Source organism: Astyanax mexicanus, chromosome 16 (genome assembly GCF_023375975.1).
Source record: "Astyanax mexicanus isolate ESR-SI-001 chromosome 16, AstMex3_surface, whole genome shotgun sequence".
NCBI lineage: Eukaryota > Metazoa > Chordata > Actinopteri > Characiformes > Acestrorhamphidae > Astyanax > Astyanax mexicanus.
In genome coordinates this window covers 39,508,694-39,531,239 of record NC_064423.1, presented here as the reverse complement: position 1 = coordinate 39,531,239, position 22,546 = coordinate 39,508,694, and the positions used below count along the sequence as shown (strand labels likewise).

At 37.4% G+C, this 22,546-nt stretch overlaps 1 protein-coding gene across 10 annotated transcripts in view; it reads right to left on the bottom strand.

Annotated features, from left to right (window-relative positions):
* Positions 1-22,546, bottom strand: part of plekha7b (pleckstrin homology domain containing, family A member 7b) — a 291,689-nt gene that overhangs the window by 13,885 nt on the left and 255,258 nt on the right. For 9 of the 10 annotated variants that reach the window (XR_007424772.1, XR_007424775.1, XR_007424778.1 and 6 more), the window contains 7 exons: positions 18,562-18,736; positions 18,246-18,445; positions 16,351-16,551; positions 14,971-15,073; positions 14,710-14,801; positions 13,009-13,227; positions 1,132-1,314 (listed from right to left, as the gene is read on the bottom strand). Coding sequence is in view for 2 of the 10 variants with exons in the window: in XM_049465414.1 (XP_049321371.1) it covers positions 1,132-1,314; positions 13,009-13,227; positions 14,710-14,801; positions 14,971-15,073; positions 16,351-16,551; positions 18,246-18,445; positions 18,562-18,736 (1,173 nt within the window). In the remaining 8 variants the exon portion in view is untranslated. The remainder of the gene's footprint in view (positions 1-1,131; positions 1,315-13,008; positions 13,228-14,709; positions 14,802-14,970; positions 15,074-16,350; positions 16,552-18,245; positions 18,446-18,561; positions 18,737-22,546) is intronic. The other variant, XR_007424774.1, reaches the window with a different exon arrangement.

The window sequence follows — 22,546 nt, the reverse complement described above, 5'->3', positions numbered from 1 at the left end:
CCCTCTCTCGGGAGAAGCTGCAGGTGCCTTTCTTTTTCCTTATTTCTTACAAGTCTTAGAAAAGTAGCTTAGAACAGTATATTGGGTATTTCCATTATCTTAGTAAAGTTACCCCAAGAGGTGGTGCTTTTTCTGGCAGGGGTGCTGAATTCGGCACAACACCGGCTTCACACACAAGGTCAGTGATGAGAGAAATGAACCACAACAATAACAATATACTGCAATAAAAAACACTTTTGGCTAAAGTCTTGTTCTGCTTTTTGTGGGTCAATATCAGGGTTTCTTAACCAATGGAAATGTGACAAATATCTAAAAAACATTTTTCAACCACTACTATATTTTAAAACAAAACAATTGGTTGGAAAAACATGAACCTGGAAACTAAACCTAATAACAGCTGACTATGGTTGGGATGGTGGGCGTGGTTGGGAAATGATAATTTGATGGTTTTATCGGTCTACATTATTCACAAATAAAAACATTTTCAGAAACAAGAAACAACTTAAGACAAATACATGTAATTAGTTTACATTTAAAAGAGAAACATTTACATTCAGTTAATAAGAATTTAGCTGACTGTTATTTGAGCATCTACAATTTGAGGCATCAAAAATGGACCATCCATTCTTTCACTATGGGATGTTTCTTGCTTTTTTAGTTTTAAACAGTAAAAGATGACCAGTTTTTCATCTTCCTTTACCATCAAAGGCCAGTTCATAGCATGAAGCACGAAGCAGAAGCTGGTCTTAAACTGTATTTTTCATATATACTCTATAAAAAACACATCTCCATTTTTGTCGATTTTAGTTTACTACATTATTTGAACAGACAAACTGTCCTTTACACTCTGCCAAAATGTCTTATTGAACGGACCAATAGAAACTCTTCAAAATGACCTGAAATAAACTCTTTTTACATTGACTTCCATTAAAAGTTTACATGTTTTTTCTCTCTCCTGTAAAGTTGCTGTTTTGGAGAGAAGTGTTTTCATTGGACAGAGACGATGTGTATTTTGATGCTCTGAAAGGCTGTAGATATGGGCAGCACACATTCTCATTGGTTCAAGATAAATCAAATATTTATATATTAAAGATTAATATAACAGACGGCGGGTCAGCGGGGGGACAGTACCTCTCTGCTGAGGTCCAGCTGATAGTCCAGGGGGTCCAGGTCGAGCTCTCGGAGGGGGGTGGACTGCAGGGTGAGCCACTCGTCCGAATGCGAGCGCTGTCTCTCCTTGTGCTCGGGTGGTTTCTCCTCGCCCTGCACCGCCCGCTCCAGGAGCTGCAAATCAAACTCCTGCTCGCGCCTCCACTGAGGGCACAACACACACACCAAGCTCTCAGATGCCTGGACACAGTACTGTAACTTCTGGGTTTCTTTTGCTTGGAAAAACCTCTGTTTTTACCCAGCATTCCAAAATACAGCACTTTTAGCCGATGCTCCCAACAGGCTTACAATGCTAGAGATAGGGGTATAGAGTTACCCATGCAAAGAAATTAACATTTTTACACCATAAACAACAAGCTCAAAGGAGCTCCACACTTCATTCATTGGTAGAATTCTAAGAACAAAGAATCACTAGCGAGCTGGAGGAGTGTGACACTAAAAAGTTCAAATAGGCTTGTAAAACAATGTTTTGAATCACTGATCATTGGTTTGTGAATAGATTCCCTCAATGAGTCGACTCTACACTCAACCCAAAGCATCTGATCACCACACAGATCACACGATACACGATATTTACTCTGTTTAAAACTAAGTTATGGGCTGCCATCTAATCTACAAGCTTGTTTCTGGCTGCACTTGAACCCCCAAGGAGAAATTTTAGTGAAACCAAAATAAAGGAAACTCTAGTTTTCAACCATTTCTTTGTCATCTGTAGTTAGATTTTTAGAACGGGGAAGAATCGATTAACATTCGATTAACAATCGATTAAAATTCTGATTTTTATTGTGAAGATTATTTTGAGGCCATATTGCCCAGTTCTAAAGAGAACAGATTACAAACTTAATTCCGTGAAAAAGAAAGAACTTTATAGAGATATTTTCAGCAACAGCTGGAGATAATTTATTTCCATTCATTCCTTCATTTTGCAATCTGTTCCCCTATGTTAATGGTGTAAAAATAGCAATATATATTGGATGGAAAGCACTCTTATCGCTAGCATTGTAAACCTGTTAGGAGCATCGGCTAAAAGCTCTGTATTTCAGAGTGCTGGGGGTGAATGAAGTTGTGCCATTCAACAAAAGTTCACAACTGATTTCTCCTTTAAAGCAGCATTATGTACAAACTCATATTTCTAGCTCTTGTCGGCCCCTCTACAGTCAGAAAGTGGAATTTGCATTTTGAGCCACCTGTGAAGCACTTACTTTTCTGGACAAGCTGAAAGATACAAAACCTCAGAATTTTAGGATATTACACAAGTGTGACTTGTGAGCATTTTACATTTACTACTTCACCAGAGTTATATAGTGCAGTTAACACAGTAACACTGATGGAGATTACATTACTCCATCTATTACTGTAAGTGAAGTATCACAATAATAATTCTGTAGATGCTATTTAAAAGAAACAATCTATACTATACTACACTATACTGTACTGTACTTCTTTAAATTGTTCATTACGAAGTGGAAATTTGTGTTTTCTGTCTTGGATCCCGCCTCTTGCCCCGCCCATTCCAAAGTCCCATTTCCACACCCCAGGTTTCCAGGTATGGAACACAATAGAGGGCAAACACAGCAGGCTGTTTAATGAGAAGAGACTGTAGATATAAAATCCTGTATTTGAGATAGGTAAAGGTATCCAGACTAGTGCTGGCAAATTCCAACATATTGACTCATTGTCTTTTATGGAGAATCCTCTGTGATTTTATTCCCGTCCGGAACGACCATTTTTTTTCTCTGAACTCCTTGTTTCTTCCGGTAATTTTAGTCCTGTCAGGATCCACATCTCTGAGTTACGTCTCCTCGTGTTTAATAAAATTGCTATTTGTCCACTGCCGCGCACCGTAATTACACTTTGGGCTTACGTTTCCACGGAGATCCACTTATTGTAAACACAACAGCGAGTGGAAATGGAGGAGCTACTGAACGCAAAAAAAATCACTGGTCCTCCTGTTTTTTCAATTGCAGTCCAGATGCAAGAGTTTTATCACTGAGTAGAAGTGTGAAATATTTTATATAGTTAAAAAAAACTGCATAATGCTGCTTCAAATCAGTCTTATCTTCTATACACAAGTACGGAACAACTTCATGTGTTTGTATGATGCTCTCCTGCTGGTTCAAACCAGTCTTTCTCACACAGAAGTGGTTAATAGTCAGCTCATGCTCTGTAAACACTTCAGCCTGAGAGCGAAAGGACAGTTCGGTATTTGGGTTCAATACACACTGGAGCCCGGTGGGGACAAACCCAGGCATTCTTATATTCTTATATGGGCCAGGTGTGTGTGTGCACAGAACAAATAGTTTAACAAACAAACCGGACTGCATAAACACAGATGCACTGAAGCATGCCTTATAGGGTCACAGTTTAAACATCATCCTCTTGTCTCAATGTCAATAGATTTGGGGGGAAAAGTGGCGGCGTGAAGAAAAAAGGTGTACATTGTACATAAATGGACAATTTGTAAGGAAGAGCCAATCAGCATCTCAATTACCCCTGCTTATTTAGTTTATAATCACTAACAAAGTCCCTGCATGTGAACTGTGTAAGCACTGGTGTCATCAAAAACCCATCCAGGCTCTTCCTGTTGTTCCTGTTGAGTCCAAACTGGGAAATCAGAAAGGCACCATCATGACTGATAAAGAAATATACAGTTGCATAAGAAAAAGTATGTGAATCCTTTGGGATTTACTGGGATTTCTGCTTAAATTGATCATTAAATGCATTCTGATCTTCAACTAAGTCACAACAATAGACAAACACAGTCTGCTTAAACTAATACCACACACAACTATTATTATACTGTATGTTTGCATGGTTTTATTGAACACAACATGTTAATATTCACAGTTCAAAGGGGAAAAAATGTTGTGAACCCCTAGTCTAATGACGTTTCTAAGAGCTAATTGGAGCCAGGATGTGATGAGATTGTGTTGAGATGTGTTGCCCTATAAAAAAAACACACACACCAGTTTTGAGTTTGCTGTTCTTAAGAAGCATTGCTTGATGTAAATCATGCCTCGCACAAAAGATCAAAATAGCTCCGTTTAAGAGTTAGGAAGGGTTACAAAAGTATCTCTAAAAGCTCCTTGATGTTCATGTGTCCAAGGTAAGACAGACGCTCTACAAATGGAGAAAGTTCAGCTCAACACTGTTGCTGCTCTTCCTAGGCGTGGTAAAGTCCTGTAAAGATGACTGTAAGAGCACAGCGCAGAATAATCAATGAGGTGAGGAAGAATCCTAGAGAGTCAGCTAAAGACTTGGAGTGGAGTTAATGGGAGGACACCACGGAGGAAGACACTGTTGTCCAAAAAAATGCATTTCTGCACGTTTAAAGTTTGCAAAAGAGCACCTGGATGTTCCACAGCACTACTGGCTAAATTCTGTGGACAGATGAAACCAAAATTGAGTTGTTTGGAAGAAACACACAACGATATGTGTGGAAAAAAAAGGCACAGCACACCATCATCAAAACCTCATCCTAACTGTGAAACATGGTGGAGGGGGCATCATGGTTTGGGGCTGCTTTGCTTTGCTGCCTCAGGGTCTGGACGGATTGCCATCATCAACGGATGAAAAAATAATTCCCATGTTAACCAAGACATTTTGCAGGAAAACTTAAGACCATCTGTCCACCAACTGAAGCTCAACAGAGGATGGATGATGCAACAGAACAACGACCCAAAACATAGAAGTAAATCAACAACCGAACGACTTCTACAGAAGAAAATAAATAAATACTGGGCCTTCTGGAGAGTCCTGACCTCATTGAGACCCAATGGAGATGTTGTGGCATCATGACCTCAAGAGAGTGATTCACACCAGATATCCCAAGAATATTATAGCTGAACTGAAACAGTTTAGAGAAGAGGAATGATCCAGAATTCCTCCTGACCGTTCTGCAGGTCTGATCTGCAGCTACAGGAAACCATTGGTTGAGGTTTTTGCTGCTAAAGGAGGATCAACCAGTTCTTAAATCCAAAGATTCACATATTTTTCCTCCCTCACTGTGAATATTAACATGTTGTGTTCAATAAAACTATGCAAAGGCTATGTAATGTTTTGTGTGGTTTTAGTTTAAGCAGACTGTGTTTGTCTATTGTTGTGACGTAGATGAAGATCAGAACACATTTAATGACCAATTAATGCACAAATCTGAGTAAATCCCAAAGAGTTCACATACCTTCTCTAGCAACTGTATACTATAGAGGCTCGTGCATCTCCCAACCATCATACCTAGGCATCATTGTGCTTAAAAGTAGTACAAACTGATAAACAAATATACCAAATAAACCAAAATGAATCAAATAAATCATGCCATTAAAAATGGATACGAACAACCTTCAAGCAAAAGTGAAAAAAGAACACCATGTTCATTTATTAGCAAAGTATTTATTCATTCCGTGCAAAAAATCGACACAAAAAAATACTGAAGCGATGATGCAGAAACGATACTGCGTCTTCAGATCAATATCAGCTACAATTAGCCGTCTTATTATCACCACACACAAAAGACGAAAAGACACTATGCTTGGTGAGTAGCTCAATCACAAATTTTATATATACAGCTCTAGAAAAAAATAAGAGAGCACTTAAAATGAAGAGTTTCTTTGATTTTACCAAATTAAAAACCTCTGGAATATAATCAAGAGGAAGATGGATGATCACAAACCATCAAACCACCAAACTAAACTGCTTGAATTTTTGCACCAGGAGTAAAGCAGCATAAAGTTATCCAAAAGCAGTGTGTAAGACTGGTGGAGGAGAACATGATGCCAAGATGCATGAAAACTGTGATTAAAAAACAGGGTTATTCCACCAAATATTGATTTCTGAACCATTAATATGAACTTTTGCATTACTTGAGGTCTACTATTTCAGCCATTTCTCATTTTCTGTAAATAAATGCTCTAAATGAGAATATTTTTATTTGGAATTTGGGAGAAATGTTGTCTGTAGTTTATAGAATAAAACAACAATGTTCATTTTACTCAAACATAAACCTACAAATAACAAAATCAGAGAAACTGATTCAGAAACTGAAGTGCTCTCTTAGCTTTTTTTCCAGAGCTGTATATATATATATATATATATATAGTGATATGAAAAATTAGGGCACTCCTGATTATTTACATGATTTTCTTTTATAAATTATTGATTATTCCAATCAGCAATTTTAATCCCAACAACCAATGATTTATAAAGGAAAAATCTTTAAAAGTTTCAGGGGTTCCAAAACTTTTCCATACCACTTATATATATTTAAAAGTTAATTTTATATAGAATTTGTCTCAAAAGTAGAGAAGAACACAGTGATCCAAATTTTATATGGGTGTTTCCGTACCTTTGAGACATCTTAAGTATTTCTATGCAGTACCAGTCAAAAGTTTGGACACTCCCTTTCTTCCTACACTGTAAATCAATAATGAATATTACAGTGATCCAGATTATGAAGGAACACATAAGGAATCATGTAGTAACTTAAAAGTGTTAAACAAACCAAAATACTCTGTTTTTCAAAAAACTTTTATTTTCTGAGGTTTCTGAGGCTGTTAAATCTGATGAATTTATCCTGTACAACAGAGAAAACTCTCGCTCCTCCTTTCCTAGGGCGGTCCTGATGAGTGCCAGTTCCATCATATAGATACTTTTAAAGTTCTTGTAATTCTTCTTTTTGGATTGACTGACCATAATTTGTTCCAAAAGTATTTGTTTCTTTATTTAGTTGAGTAGTTCTTGCTTCTCATAATCAAGACTAGAACATTACTCAAATAGAGCTATTCACTGTAAAAAAAAATTATTAATTAACTCTTGATGGGTTCAGCACAGCTGTTAACTGAAAGCCTGAATTCCAGGTGACTCTACCCCTTGTAAAAAAGGAAGTATATTTAAAAGTTAAAAAGTATGTTAAATTTAGGTAAAGAATACTAAAAGTAGATTTTCAATTTAATATATAACTTTATAAATATACACTTTTTAAATATATTTTTTTCTGTATTCCCATAAAATGAATTAAATCCATAAAATGCTTTAAATTAAATATAGTATTGATATAAAATGTATGTAGTGGCATTAAATACTGCTTAAAGTGCATTTTGGCTTTTTACAATATAATTCAAGTGTATTAAAAATTAAAGCACAGCCTAATGCTTTTATGCTGTATTTAAATCTAGATTAATTACAATTGAAATATACTTATAAGTTGCCATAAGTTGTTCCAAAATAGTACATTTAGTATGTATTTAAGTACGTATTAATTTTAATGTTAAAAGTACGTACTTTTTTATGTTAAGTATACTTTAAAAAATATATACTTAAATATACTTTTCTCTTACAAGGGACCTCATAAATCTGACTGAGAAAATCCAGCTAGGAAATGTGAAAAGCTGATTATCTAAGCAACGTATTCTTTTTCTTTGTTAGCTAAATAATTTCTTGTGTTTTTCTTTATAGTCTGGATGAATTTAAGGTGTCTCCAAACTTTTGACTGGTACTGTATTTATGAAAATCGAAGCACAGAGGCTAAAGCTGAGTAAAAGGCACAAACAGTATTGCTATTTCATTCCAAACATCCATGCACCATCCTCTTCATTCATAGTGCAGAACACATTCAAAAATGAGGATAATAATAATAATAATATGGACACTTTTAAATAAAATAAAAGAAACAAGGCCACGACATTTGACAACGGCCTGTGATTTCACTATAAAATCACCACAAAAACAAACAATTTGCTTGGGAATGAAATCAGGGTGATGATTAGTGAGATGAAATACACTAGGGATGCACTGAAATTAATTTTTGGGGACTTTTAGTCAAATACGGAACACAGTTATTTTTAGCATTAATTTTACGTTACATTTTGCCACTAATGCATACTGTATTTTTCACACATTTTAGCGTTATACAGGAGTTTCAGTTTAGTTCTCCAGCACTGAGGGTGGAGCAGTATTAGCATTAGCCTCTAACTGTGCTAGGTGCTAGCTCTTTAGTCATTCAGAGGTAAGTATTATTGGACTGTAGCCTGCTGCTAACCCTGGCTGGCACTGCTGGAGCAGCATTAGCATTACCCACTAACTGCATTAAACACTAGCTCTTTAGCCGTACAGAGGCGAGTATTATCCGCCTCTAGCCTGCTGCTAACCCTGCTGGTGCTGCATTAGCATTACTCACTAGCCGCGATAACTTCTAGCTATTTTGCTGTTTAGAGGTGAGTATATCGGACTGTGGCCTGCTGCTATCCCTGGCTAGCACTGCTGGAGCAGCATTAGCATTAGCCACTAACTACCTTAAGCACTAGCTCTTCAGCGGTACAGAGGTAATGATTATCGACCTGTAGCCTGCTGCTAACCCCGGCTAGCACTGCTGGAGCAGCATTAGCATTATCCGCTAACTGCAATAAACACTAGCTCTTTAGCCATTCAGAGGTGAGTAATATTTGCCTGTAGTCTGCTGCTAACCCTAACTAGCACTGCTGGAGCAGCATTAGCATTAGCCACTAACTACATTAATCACTAGCTCTTCAGCGGTACAGAGGTAATTATTATCGACCTGTAGCCTGCTGCTAACCCCGGCTAGCACTGCTGGAACAGCATTAGCATTAGCCACTAACTACATTAAGCACTAGCTTTTTAGCGGTACAGAGGTAATGATTATCGACCTGTAGCCTGCTGCTAACCCAGGCTAGCACTGCTGGAGCAGCTTTAGCATTAGCCGCAAACCGCTAGCCTTAGTGGAAATCTGGAAATCTAAGTTCACTGTAAATATAAATGGAAGCATTTTACTCACCCAAAAAAACAGTTTAGTAGGAAAACATGGCGACACCCCTGTTCCTTACTAGCATCGCATAATGCGCCTTATAATCTGGTCCGCCTTGTGTATGGAAATAGACCAGAAAATAGACGTTTATTGATAAATTAATAAAGCCTAGTGCATCCCTAGAATATATATATATATATATATATATATATATATATATATATATATATATATATATATATATATATAAAATAAGAGAAATCAGTTGATGGAAGAAGCGTTTATCATATATCATAAGCATGATATCAAACACACACACACACAGCGAGCAGGGAGCGATGTATTTTTAAATGATGTTAATGGTAAACAGATTAAAAAAAGGATGCAGGATGGTGTAAATAAGCTTCCCGTATTAAATAAAGCACAATGATACCTAGGCAGAAGCGCAGCAGCTGCACTGGAGCTTCTGTTTATACTGCAGGGTGATGCACTGCCAGGACTTCCCAGAGTGAACCAGTCCAATATAAAACCCCTCCCAGTAGAGTTAGCCCCTCCCCCAGCATTGGGTTAGCACTGCAGAGAGGCTGAGAGTGTGTATTTTGAGTTGACTTGAGGTGATTTGAGTTAGCGTTGGTGTGAGGCATCTGATAGAGCACTTTAATTGGAGGAGATTCTTGTGAGACCATAAATGAAAGCGACAGTCCATAAGTTTGTGAATAATATGGGGATTTGGCGGCATCTCTGGTGAGAATGTGGCACTAACCCTTTGATTGTTGTTGACACCAACTTTTAGCTTAAATTTTATAAAGAGGATAAAAAATAAGAGGGGTAGTTTTAGAGAGGGGCACTGTATGAGTGATGTATGGGTTTAGGGGCAGGGCAGGAGGGAGAGCTGATTGGCTGAGCAACTATACTTAGGTATTATTATTAATTGTGTGATTCATGTCTATAACACAGCGGAACCTAAAAGAGGGCGCTTCAGAAACAGAAATTAGCACAATAAAAGCGTTTTTTAACGGTTAGAAAATGTTCATACAAATTTTAAGCAGGACTGGTATGTTTTATTATTTCTAAGGAACACATTTTAGCTATTAATGAGTAAAAAAAATATATGGTTTAGGGTTTAGTGCCTCTTCAAAGCAGGAAAACGGAAATAGAAAAAATATGCTGAAAACGTGTAAAATGATGTGCTTTTGCTCATAGCATTAAAGTGGCACTAACCCTTTGATTTTTGTTGACTCCAACTTTTAGCTCAAATAAAAAAAAAAAAGGCTATAAAAAAAAATAAAAATGCGAGCAGTAGTTTGAGAGGGCACTGTATGGGTGATGTATGGGTTTAGAAGCGGGGCAGGAGGGGTAGCTGATTGGCTGAGCCATTATTATTAAGTATTTTTAATTATCTGTTTCACACCTATAGCACAGTTGAACCTGAGAGGGCACTACAGAGGCAGAAATTAACATAATAAAATTGTTTTTTGAAAGGTTAGGAAATGTTTATAATATTTTAAGCAGGACTGGTATGTTTTATTACTTCTAAGGTACAAATTTTAGCTATTAATGGAAAAAATATGGTTCAGGGTTTAGCTCAAATTTAAAAAAGCTATAAAAATGGGAGGGGAAGGCACTGTATGGGTGATGTATGGGTTTAGGGGTGGAGCAGGAGGGAGAGTTGATTGGCTGAGCCATTATTATTAGGTATTATTAATAGTCTGATTCACGCCGTATAGCACAGCTGAACCTGTGAGGGCGCTACATGTTTATAAAATGTTAAGCAGGACTGGTATGTTTTATTACTTCTAAGGTACACATTTTAGCTATTAATGAGTAAAAAAAATATATATGGTTTAGGGTTTAGTGCCTCTTTAATGCAGGTTACCGCTTTAATGCAGGTGCTGAAATTTGTGAATTTTTGTCTTTTTAAAGTATATTGTGTCTTGTAAAACTTTTTGAGGCCAATTAAATATTAACAAACCTACCAGACCACTCAAAAACACATTTTTAGAATTACAGGTCATTAAAGGACAATTATACTAATTATAATTATATTAATGATTCATACTAATGTGCTCAATGTTTAAAAAAAAATAAAATCTTAGGGACTGCTGCTTTAATCAATTAATTAATTAATAATTCATTAAATTTGCAAAGCAAAATTGTGATTTGTTAAGGACCACAGGGCATTGCTGACATCATCATCATCATCATCATCATCATCGTCATCATCAACAGTTGTAGATTCATAACAATGGTCAACCTCGTGATCCGAACACATGTATTCATAGTACAACAATAGTACATGACGTCTTTTGTTTTCCTGTTTTCTTGTTTTTACAGTTCTTTCATTGGCACAACATTAATTATAATAAAATAATATTAATAGAAAATAGATTAAAGGCACTGGGATTTTCTCTGTCCAACCGTTGCGTAGACGCCCAAGTCCAACTTTTAGTCTCACTTTAGAACCACACCTCAGTTTCTTTCTAATATGTAAAACAGCCCCTCCGCTAAACTCCGCCCCTCAATCCGACACTTCCCAATGCACCCCCACTCACCTGCAGTAGCCACTACTTCACTACTTCACTACTTCATTACTTCCTCCACAGAGCTCTGTATAGCTGACAGTGTGTTAGTTAGACGCGAGTATGTGTGTGTGTGTGTGTTGTGTATATATAGTACAGTGGGGAAAATGTGAGTATTCCACCTACAAAGAATAGAGAGGTCTGTAATTTTTATCGTAAGTAAAAATTGCATTGTAAAAAATAAATCGCATTGTATGATTTTAACTTAATAAATTAATAAATGCAAATTTCTGCAAAGGGTACAGGACGACTGCATCATATTTTTGGGGATAAGTGTTGCAAGAATTTGGCCTCCAACCTCCTTCCTTTCCTCAGTAAAATCATTTGAAGCATGTGAGTGATGTATGGGTTTAGAAGTGCGGCAGGAGAGAGAGCTGATTGGCTGAGCTATTATTATTATTATTATTATTATTATTATTAGGTATTATTAATAGTCTGATTCACGCCTATAGCAGAGTTGAACTTGTGAGGGCGCTACATGTTTATAAAATGTTAAGCAGGACTGTATGTATGTATGTTTTATTTCTTTTAAGGAACACATTTCAGCTATAAATGGAAAAAAATATGGTTTAAGGTTTAGTGCCTCTTTAATGCAGGAAATGGAAATGGAAAAATCTGTGAAATTATGTGTCTGTTTTTGAGTATATTGTGTGTTAGAAGGAAATTACTTAATTACTCAATAATTTAATAAATGCAAATTTCTGCAAAGGGGACAAGACGACTGCATCATATTTTTGGGGACAAGTATCGCAAGATTTTGGCCTCCAACCTCGTTCCTTTCCTCAGTAAAAGCATTTGAAGATGCTGATGAATCGTGGCTGGGTCTTCCAGCATGACAATGACCCGAAACCTACATACAGCCAGGGCAACTAATTAGTGGCTCAATAAAAAGCATTTCAAGGTCTATATCAGACCTGAACCCAATAGAAAATCTATAAAAAGAATGCACAGCAAAAGTCAGGAATCCTGAAAGATCTAGAAAAGATCTGCATGGAGGAGTAGGACAAAATCCCTGCTGCTTTGTGTGCAAACTTGGTCAAGAACTACAGGAAATGTCTGATCTCTGGTATTGTCAACAAATGTTAAGTTTTAAGTTTTAAGTTTGTCCCTTAAGTCCCTTTAGACTGGGTGACATGGGGCATAAATTGCTCCGATAAATCGCTTTTTACACAGTTATCTAAGCTTTTACACCGTTTTACACAAGAGTTTTCTCTTTTAACGCAGTAAAATGCTAATTAATTATTTTAAAATCATGCAATGTCATTTTTTCAGATTTTTATTAATTTTGTCTAAACCTAAGATACCTACCTTTACCTACGATAAAATTCACAGACATCTCCATTCTTTTTAAGTGGGAAAACTTGCAAAAACTAGCTAAAAAAGCATATCAAATACATATTTTCCCCACTGTATGCATGTGTATGTGTGTATATGTGTGTGTGTATGTGCTACTCATCTCCAGTAGGAGAGTGTGTGTGTAACGGAGGCTCTGCTAGAACATACTGATCCCAGGTCTGCAGAGACGGGCCGTGAGGAGGAGGAGGAGGTGGTGCGGAAGGACGAGGCCTGACGCTCGCCCTGGCTGAGGGTTCGCTTCCGCTCGCGGACCAGAGCCTTCTGGTGGCGCTTCATCCTCTCCAGCTGCTCCTCGGCACTCATACGACCCCGCTGGTGTACCGGCTCCCCCGAGTACAGCCTCTCCAAGGCACTCTTTGGTCTGTCCTGCAGGAACGAGGGAGGAGAAATGCTTGATTTTACACCCGTTATTATTTTTTATTCAGGTGTACTGATCATATACAACATTTTGGGTGCTATCTTACACCGTGCCAACAGTTTATTCTCAAAATAATTAAGAGTTCACTTCAGTTTCTGAATCGGTTTCTCTGATTTTGTTATTTATAGGTTTATGTTTAAGTAAAATGAACATTATTGTTTTATTCTATAAACTACAGACAACATTTCTCCCAAATTCCACATAAAAATATTGTCATTCAGAGCATTTATTTACAAAAAAAAAAGATGCAGAGCTTTCAGACCTCAAATAATGCAAAAAAAACAAGTTCATTTTCATAAAGTTTTAAGAGTTTAGAAATCAATATTAAATAAAGATTTTTTTAGTAACAGAGCACCAGTGAGCTGGAATTCACTACAGGAAACGTTACAAGCTCTCCTTTCTGGTGCCACTAAATCATTTTAAACTTTTAGTTTCTAAACACCAATAGAAAGCCTGTGACTGTTTTAACTGAATTTATCTTGTTCTTATTATTTTCATTTTTTAATTATTTTAATAATTTTTACGTATTTATTATTTATTTTTATTTATTTTTTTTCACACATATATATATATATATTAAATGTTGATTTAAAATTTGTATTTATTTTATTTCATTTTATTTTTTACTATTTTATTCCTTATTATTTCTAATTTCTTATTAAATGTTTTCAATCCATTTGATGCTGTAAATGCTCGGCAACATATAAATGTAAATAAGGATTACCCTCAATGTATTTCAGAGTGAAAATAAAGGTTGACTGATTGATTTGGAGGAATAAACCTGGTGGTTTTTAATCACAGTTTTTTTAATGCATCTTGGCATCATGTTCTCCTCCACCAGTCTTACACACTGCTTTTGGATAACTTTATGCTGCTTTACTCCTGGTGCAAACATTCAAGCAGTTCAGTTTGGTGGTTTGATGGTTTGTGATCATCCATCTTCCTCTTGATTATATTCCAGAGGTTTTCAATTTGGTAAAATCAAAGAAACTCATAATTTTTAGGTGGTCTTTTTTTTTTTACAGAAAACATTTCTAAAGTATTTCTATTTTGGCAACTTAACACACAGTGCACAAACTTAACTTTTACATCAACAATAAAAAGAAAGAACAAGCAGCTCCGTTTCCTCTGCTGAGAAGCATTAAACAAGTCCAGGTAGCTGCGTCATTAAAATAGCAATACCTGATTAATTAAGAAAATTAGTACAAGACTTTTGCACATTTCGAGCCACATAAGGTGTACTTTTCCCGTCGTTACGATAGCAAAGACAGTGCAGGCCCTACAGTAAGGCCCAAAAGTAAGCTATGTATAGTAAATAGGACATTTATTCAAAAGGAATCATATAAGAGAAAGTAAGAGAAAGTAAAAAGTAAGATTTCTAAATATGTGCTCTGTTCTTCTTCTGATTTTAAATAAATTTAGAGTCTTACCCTCAAGCTGGACATGGTGGCTCCTCTCCTGAGGGTGACGTATGATGAGATGCTCGTGGACTGGTTGAGCCTGGAAGAAGAGCCTGCCAGACCTGGTGAAAAGTTGGATTTGACTGAACATGATGTGGAACATTTTTAACCAAAATGAATAGAACAGAATACACTTGCTATATTCTTAATGAAAATCCACCAAATCAATCCAATACTAAACGCTAATTTACTTGACTTCATTAATGCGATTCTGTTTTGTGGTTATTTTACCTCTGCTTGGTAAAGTCTGATAGCCCCCATCATGGCTTGAACCGCCCATCTGCCCTCCGACTCCCAGCAGCTCGGGTTCACTAAGAAACGTCCGCAATTCCACCTGGATACAGAGGAAGAGAAAAATCAATCTACCTTTATAGGTACTTTAAGGGTGAAAATCATCATTTTCACTGTAGTCAAGCACTTACAACAGAGATTAAAATAAAATGTAATAAACGTAGAAAAAAATAAAAAGCGTGATAAAAAATGAAAGGGGGCATATTATATCTCCTATTACACAAGTCAGAATAGATATATGTTCTCTACAAAACATGTTCATGAAGTTCTTTATACACAATCATTTTCACATAAAGATCTCACCAGCTTTATTCTTACCAGTTTCATTCCCTTTTAGATTGAGCCAATTAAGGGCTCTGCCACTTTTATGCAAATAAGCTGTTGCATCCGCTAAATATCGCAAAACATGAACAAGCTAGTTCATGCTTTACTGTGATAGAAGCACAAAACTCATTATTTGAAAGTTCTTACATCTCCCTCATCTGCTGACTTGTCAAGGATGATGTCATGCTTCTGTAAAGATGCTTTCTGACAACATCAGCTGTAAAAAAAGCGCTATACAACTAAATTTGATTTGATTTGATTTGAAGGAGGTACAGATTCCTCCCTCAGATGACGTCTGCTGGCTAATCCTGCTGTGTACTAAGGTTCCCAACCAAAGCGTCTGAAATGGCATTTCTTCAACTAATCTAGTGGGTGTTAATGTATTTGGCTCAATAATATGTCTTCTTTAAGGTATATAGCTCTAAAGAAGGTCTTTCAACAAGATGATAAATTACAAAAATACATATAAATTACAGCTAATACCAACTATTTGGTATATGTTTAATATGTATCATGGTTTATAGACATCAGAGAAGTGATGCATGCTGACATATAAACTGGACAGTAACTGGACCACAGCTTCAGACTAGAGATCCACCTCATACTGGTGGGCACCATTCAGGCAGCACGGTGGCTTAGTGGTTAGCATGTTTTGCCTCCTAGTGCTGGGGTCTTGGGTGCAGTTTCCATGTTCTTACCACATTCCAAAAAAACATGAAGATCAGGTAAATTGGATATTCTAAATAAATTGCCATAGTGTGTGAATGTAAATATGACTGTGTACCCAGATATGGATTGGCACTCCGATGCAGTGCTTCAGGTGGACGGTGGTTTCCGGTTAAGAGTAGGCTGTGCTCGACTGGCTGTCGCTTCTCACCGGTGTTTGTTTAATGTGTGTAGAATGTAATTGTAAGCGTCCTTGAGTGCCTTGAGTGGCAAAATAAGCATATATAAAGCTATATAAGTGTAATTCTCGGTAAGGAAGTAAGTACTGACCTTGTTGTCTCCGTTCTGGGGCAGCGGGAAGTGGCTGACCTCTCGGTCGCGCTTGCGTTCGTCTGACTGGCGCTTGAGGCCGCGGACGGACGTGTGGCGAATGACGGACGTCTCCTTGGGCAGGGGTGGCACGGCTGGGGGGTGCTCATCCGGACTGTAGAGGTGGGGTAGTGGAGGCCTGGGAGGAGCATCTTCTTCAGCCTGAGAAGAATCCAGATCTTCATCATCATCATCATCATCACTTTAACAGCTCTAATAACAATAATCTGATCTTAAAAACCAAAAAGACCAAAATGATCATCCTGCCTTACAGCACTACCAACATTACCCACATTTTCTTATGGCCCATTAATTCGTGACCCATTTAAAAACCCATTTAAACATACATATGCATGCAAAGAAAATTTAAGAGCAATTGTTTTATGAAACTGATGAGGAACATGATAACTACAAAACTACAAAAAAAACTACAAAAGTTACTACAATAAAGTGACATATCCTACATAAGTAGGAAACTCCCTCTGTCTCTTTTTTTCCCCAATTTAAAAGATGTGTACATATTAGATGAACATTAAATATTTTTATTATTATTTATTTTTTTAAATGTATTTATTTTTTACAAGCTGTTTACAACCCCCCATAACATTGGGTCAGGCTCAAGAAAATAGTCTGTGACATAGATGTCTATTTTTTTATTACTACTTTAATTTTATATAAAGCTATGGCTTGATAATCCTTTTATCTACTATAGATAGACCATCTCTGTACAGTATCATTTTTATTTCTCTTCGATGCTCCACCAAGGCTTCTCCGCTGCGCAGTGATCTACTATTTTTGTGTTTTCACACTTAGGATGTATGCTTAAAAAAAATCTAAATAAAAAAGTTTTATATTTATATATATATATATATATATATATATATATATATATATATATATATATATATATATATATATACATATATATATATATACATATATATACATATATATAGTTTGTTCAGAAACTATTCTTAAACATTGTTAATTATATTACAGGCTATAATTTCAATGTAAAAAAGTTTGTTTGTTTAGAAGGTATTTTATATTCTTGAACCATGTTAAATTAAATTAGATTAGATTATATAAGTCTTTCTTGTAGCATAATTTTATCAATTTTTATTAAATAATATGTCTATGATTTTTTTTGTGTTGCAATGTTAACTTATATCATTCTGTACATATTTCGCTCATTCAAACAGCCCCAAAATGTTTTTTAAAAAGCTTATTTTTAACACTCTGCTTAATAAAAAAAAATCAGGTTTGAATCGATCTTGTGTTCGAAAGGGTCAGGCTGTATTTTTTTGGGCCCAAACAAAGAGTTGTAGTAATACAAACAGTGCAGGGAGAGTATGAAAAAGCCAGCAGGGCTTGTACTAGGCCTTTCCCATTGTATATAAATGAATTTTAATAAATATACAAAATATGAAGTAAAGGAGATTAGGAATTGGGAGGGGGGGGAATAATGACAGTAACAAAGACAATAACATTGATAGGGAGTCAGTGGTGAAGGATGTTGAAAGTAATGTAGCTTTAGGTAATCACTGTAATCACTGTGTTAAGATACGAACGTGCCAAAGTCAGAGCTCATCCGGATCTTAAAAGGAAATGATAACTGGCACACTGATTGGTTTATTTCATGTTACGCCCAAAATTAACCACACCCATGATTAATTAAGGCGTATTTTTTATGCCCTCACAATACCAAATACACATACACACAATTGACCAGTGCACTATAGATCACTAAAATATGACACAATGACACAACTGTACTAAACTTTACTTAAATCTTTACAGCACAATCACAGTAAATATTCAGTAGTAAAACAAAAGAATAGAAAAAATTCTCTCACCCATTTCTGCGCGTGCAGAGTCTGAGACAGGCTGAAGGTCTGTAGGCCAGGCTGTGAACTGGGTTGAGAACTGGGCCCTAAACCGGGCTGTGCTGGGCTGAGGTAGGGGCCGGCCTGAGCCCCTTTCAGCTCCCCCACTGAGAGAGAAGGCACTGATGGAGACAACGCCGAAGGAAACTCTGTGTTGCAGAGTTTCCTCTCTGCAACACACACACACACACACACACACACAGAAAGTTAGCACAGAGCGTGAGAGCGCTGTCAGTGACGTGGTGGTGAGTATGGATGTATGGAGGTGGTCTCAGGGTCTCAGTACCTCGCTCGTGACTCCCGTGCGTGGGGGTGATGGGGGTGACGGCGGGGGCGGCCCCGCGCTCACCTGGGTTCTGCACAGAGTCGATGGTCACTTTGTAGTTGGCTTTGCTGGAGCTCAGACCCGCCATCACGTCCTCGATCCTCCACAGCTCCTTCCTCAGCTGAGCTTTCTCGTGCTGCACGGGCAGAGGAGCGTTCAGACTCAGAAACAGGGGTTGGACAATTAAACTGAAACACCTGGTTTTAGAGCACAATAATTGATTGTGGTGACGGACAGTTCTGGTGGAAACAGGAGAGTTGAGGTGCACATTGAATTCTGCGTGATTTGATCAGCCGTGGTTTTATGTTTTTTGGATACAATCCGGGTTAGCACCCGAACATCCCTTTCAGACAGCTTCCTCTTACAGTGTCCACAGTTAATCCTGTTGGATGTGATTGGTCCTTCTTGGTGGTACGCTGACATTACCCTGGATACCGTGGCTCTTGATGCATCACAAAGACTTGCTGTCTTGGTCACAGATGCTCCAGCAAGACGTGCACCAACAATTTGTCCTCTTTTGAACTCTGGTATGTCACCTATAATGTTGTGTGCATTGCAGTATTTAGAGCAGAACTGTGCTCTTACCCTGCTAATTGAACCTTCACACTGGTCCCAAACTGCTCTTACTGGTGCAATGTGCAACGAGTTGTCCCCCTGTCACAGGGGGACGTAGGGCCCTCGCACAACAGCGCAAATGTACCGGGCCAAACCGAGAAACCGGTGAAAGTAATTTTGAGGTCTTATTAAGTGTGGTAATTTTCAAGAGTTTTCTATCCTGCCAAAAATGTGAAATACCCATTTAAAATACAGGTGGCGCTATAGAGCTGTTAAAACACATATATTTGAAATTCTAATTCTAGATCAAACAACAGCCTCATATAAGCAGGCCGGTCAAAGTTTGTGAGCTTTTCTCTCTTATAACGTCCTCAAAACTCCTAGCATTACCTATGTGTCAACCTCCAGTTTTGATGTGGCATCTCAAACATTCAACCGTCCGCCATTCCCTCCTCGTTTAAGATATCGACTATTTCTTCACAATTTATCATCAGATATGTTCAATGTTTATATTTACCAAATACCAAGAGAATTCAACAAAATTTCTAGGAGTACTTTGACAACATACGCAAAAAATGTATGTAAAATTCAGATATTTCAAAATGGCCGACTTCCTGTTGGGCGGAGTCAGTCCTACCAATACTGAAAACGTGTCTAATGATGTCTCTTGTGTTTTTGCCAAGTTTCATGAATTTTTAATCATCTGTGTTCTGACTGTGTCATGGTTTCACTTTGGTTTAGTGTTGCGTGTCTAGTCAATCAACTGCTCGCCATTACGTCACCGTTTTAACGATCAACTATTCCTTTGGCACTTTTCATCAACTGTGTCTGATGTTCATTCTCAGCTAATTTAGAGGTAATCTGACAAAGACTTTAGGAGCAGTTTAAATGAGTTTGTGAAAAAAAGTGTAAAAATATTACAAAATCCAATATGGCCGACTTCCTGTTGGGCGGAGCTAATACAAACCAATTGCAAATATGTGCAGAGTCATAGTATCTACGATCCTACCAAAATTTGAGAAGATTAGACAAATTGTGACACATCCACAGCTAATTTATTAAACGAATGAATTAGGGGGCGCTATAGAGTCCGCTAGCTACACATGAAAAAATTATCACAATATTTGTAAAGTGTTTTTAGATCTTATGGAATCTGACAGTTTTCAAGAGTTTTTGAGCATTTCCGTAATGTCAAATATGCATTGAAACCTAGGTGGCGCTATAGAGCCAATGAAATATGTATATATGAAATTTCAATTTTTAATCAAAGGACCGCTTAAATCAAGCAGGCCTGTAAAGTTTCGTGAGTGTTCAACCTGTTTAACCTCCTCAAACACCTACCAACACCAGAATGTATTGACTTCCTGTTTTAATGGGGTATCTCAAGCAATTCAACTGTCCGCCATTTCGTCCTCGTTTAAGATATTGACTATTCCTTCGCAATTTATCATCACGGATGGTAGTAGTTTATTTCTGACAAATATCAAGAGTATTCAACAAATTCCCTAGGAGGAGTTCGACAAAGTATGCAAAAAATGTGTGTAAAATGCACGTTTTTCAAAATGGCCGACTTCCTGTTGGGCGAAGTCAATCATATCAACACTGAAAACGTGTGTAATGATGTCTTTTATGTTTTTGCCAAGTTTCATGAATTTCCAAGCAGCTGTGTTCTGATCATGCTAATGTTTCTGTTTGGTTTAGTGTTGTGTCTCCATTAAATCAATTGCCCGCCATTACGTCATCATTTCAGCTATCGACTATTCCTTCGCAATTTAGCACCATGTATGTCTGGGGACTATCCACTGACAATTTAGAGGTAATGTGACAAAGACTCTAGGAGGAGTTCGAATGAGTTTGTGAAAAATATGTAAAAATTCGACAAATTCCAAAATGGCCGACTTCCTGTTGGGCGGAGCTAATGCATTCCGATTGCTAATATGTGCAGAATCATATTATCTATGTTTCTTTCAAAAATCGAGAATATCTGAGAATTTTTGAGAAGGCCACGGCTAATTTATTAGCCGAAACAAATAGGGGGCGCTGTAGAGTCATCTAGCTACACACGACAAAAATGACAATATATATCTAAGTCACTTCAAGGCCTTATTGAATCTGCCAATTGTCAAGAGGCTGAGCGCTTTCCAAAAATGTCATACGAAATAGGTGGCGCTAGAGAGCTGATGACACACGAATATACAAAATTTCAATTTTAGGTCAAAGTATGGCCTAAGCCAAATAGGTCTGTGAAATTTTAGGAGTTTTCAATAATCTTAACCCCTCCAAAACCCAGCCGGAACCTTTTTTTTTTGCGACTTCCTGTCAAAATGGCCGACTTCCTGTTGGGCGGAGTCAAATAAAACCAAGTGATCCTTGTTCTTTATGAGGAGGTCAATGAGCGTACCAAAATTGGTGCACATTGGACAAACTTCATCCCGGCCACTGCCGACGATTGGGGGCGCTATAGAGCTCCTGAACCACGCCAAAGTCCAAGCTCTGTGGAACTTTTAAATTTTCGCCAAGTTTGAGGCCTGTGCCAAAATGCGTGAGTTTTCCAGTATCGGAAATGCCTCAAAAATGGGCGAAAGGGTCAAGAAGCGTAATAATAATAATAACGAGTTGTCCCCCTGTCACAGGGGGACGTAGGGCCCTCGCACACCAGCGCAAATCGTACCGGGCCAAACCGAGAAACCGGTGAAAGTAATTTTGAGGTCTCATTGAGTGTGCCAATTTTCAAGAGTTTTCTATTCTGCCAAAAATATAGGTGGCGCTATAGAGCTGTGAAAACACATGTATTTGAATTTTTAATTCTAGATCAAAGAACCGCCTCAGATAAGCAGGCCGGTCAAATTTTGTGAGTTTTCCTCAGTTATAACCTCCTCAAAACAACTTGCATTACCTATGTGTCAACCTCCAGTTTTGATGTGGCATCTCAAACATTCAACCGTCCGCCATTTCGTCCTCGTTTGAGATATCGACTATTCCTTCACAATTTATCATCACATATGTTCAGTGTTTATTTTTACCAAATACCAAGAGAATTCAACAAAATTTCTAGGAGTAGTTTGACAACGTACGCAAAAAATGTATGTAAAATGCACATATTTCAAAATGGCAGACTTCCTGTTGGGCGGAGTCAGTCCTACCAATACTGAAAACGTGTGTAATGATTTCTCTTGTGTTTTTGCCAAGTTTCATGAATTTTCAATCATCTGTGTTCTGACCGTGTCATGGTTTCACTTTGGTTTAGTGTTGCGTCTCTAGTCAATCAATTGCCCGCCATTACGTCACTGTTTTAGCGATCAACTAATCCTTTGGCAGTTTTCATCAAATATGTCTGTTGTTCATTTACAGTGAAATAAGAGGTAATCTGACAAAGACTTTAGGAGCAGTT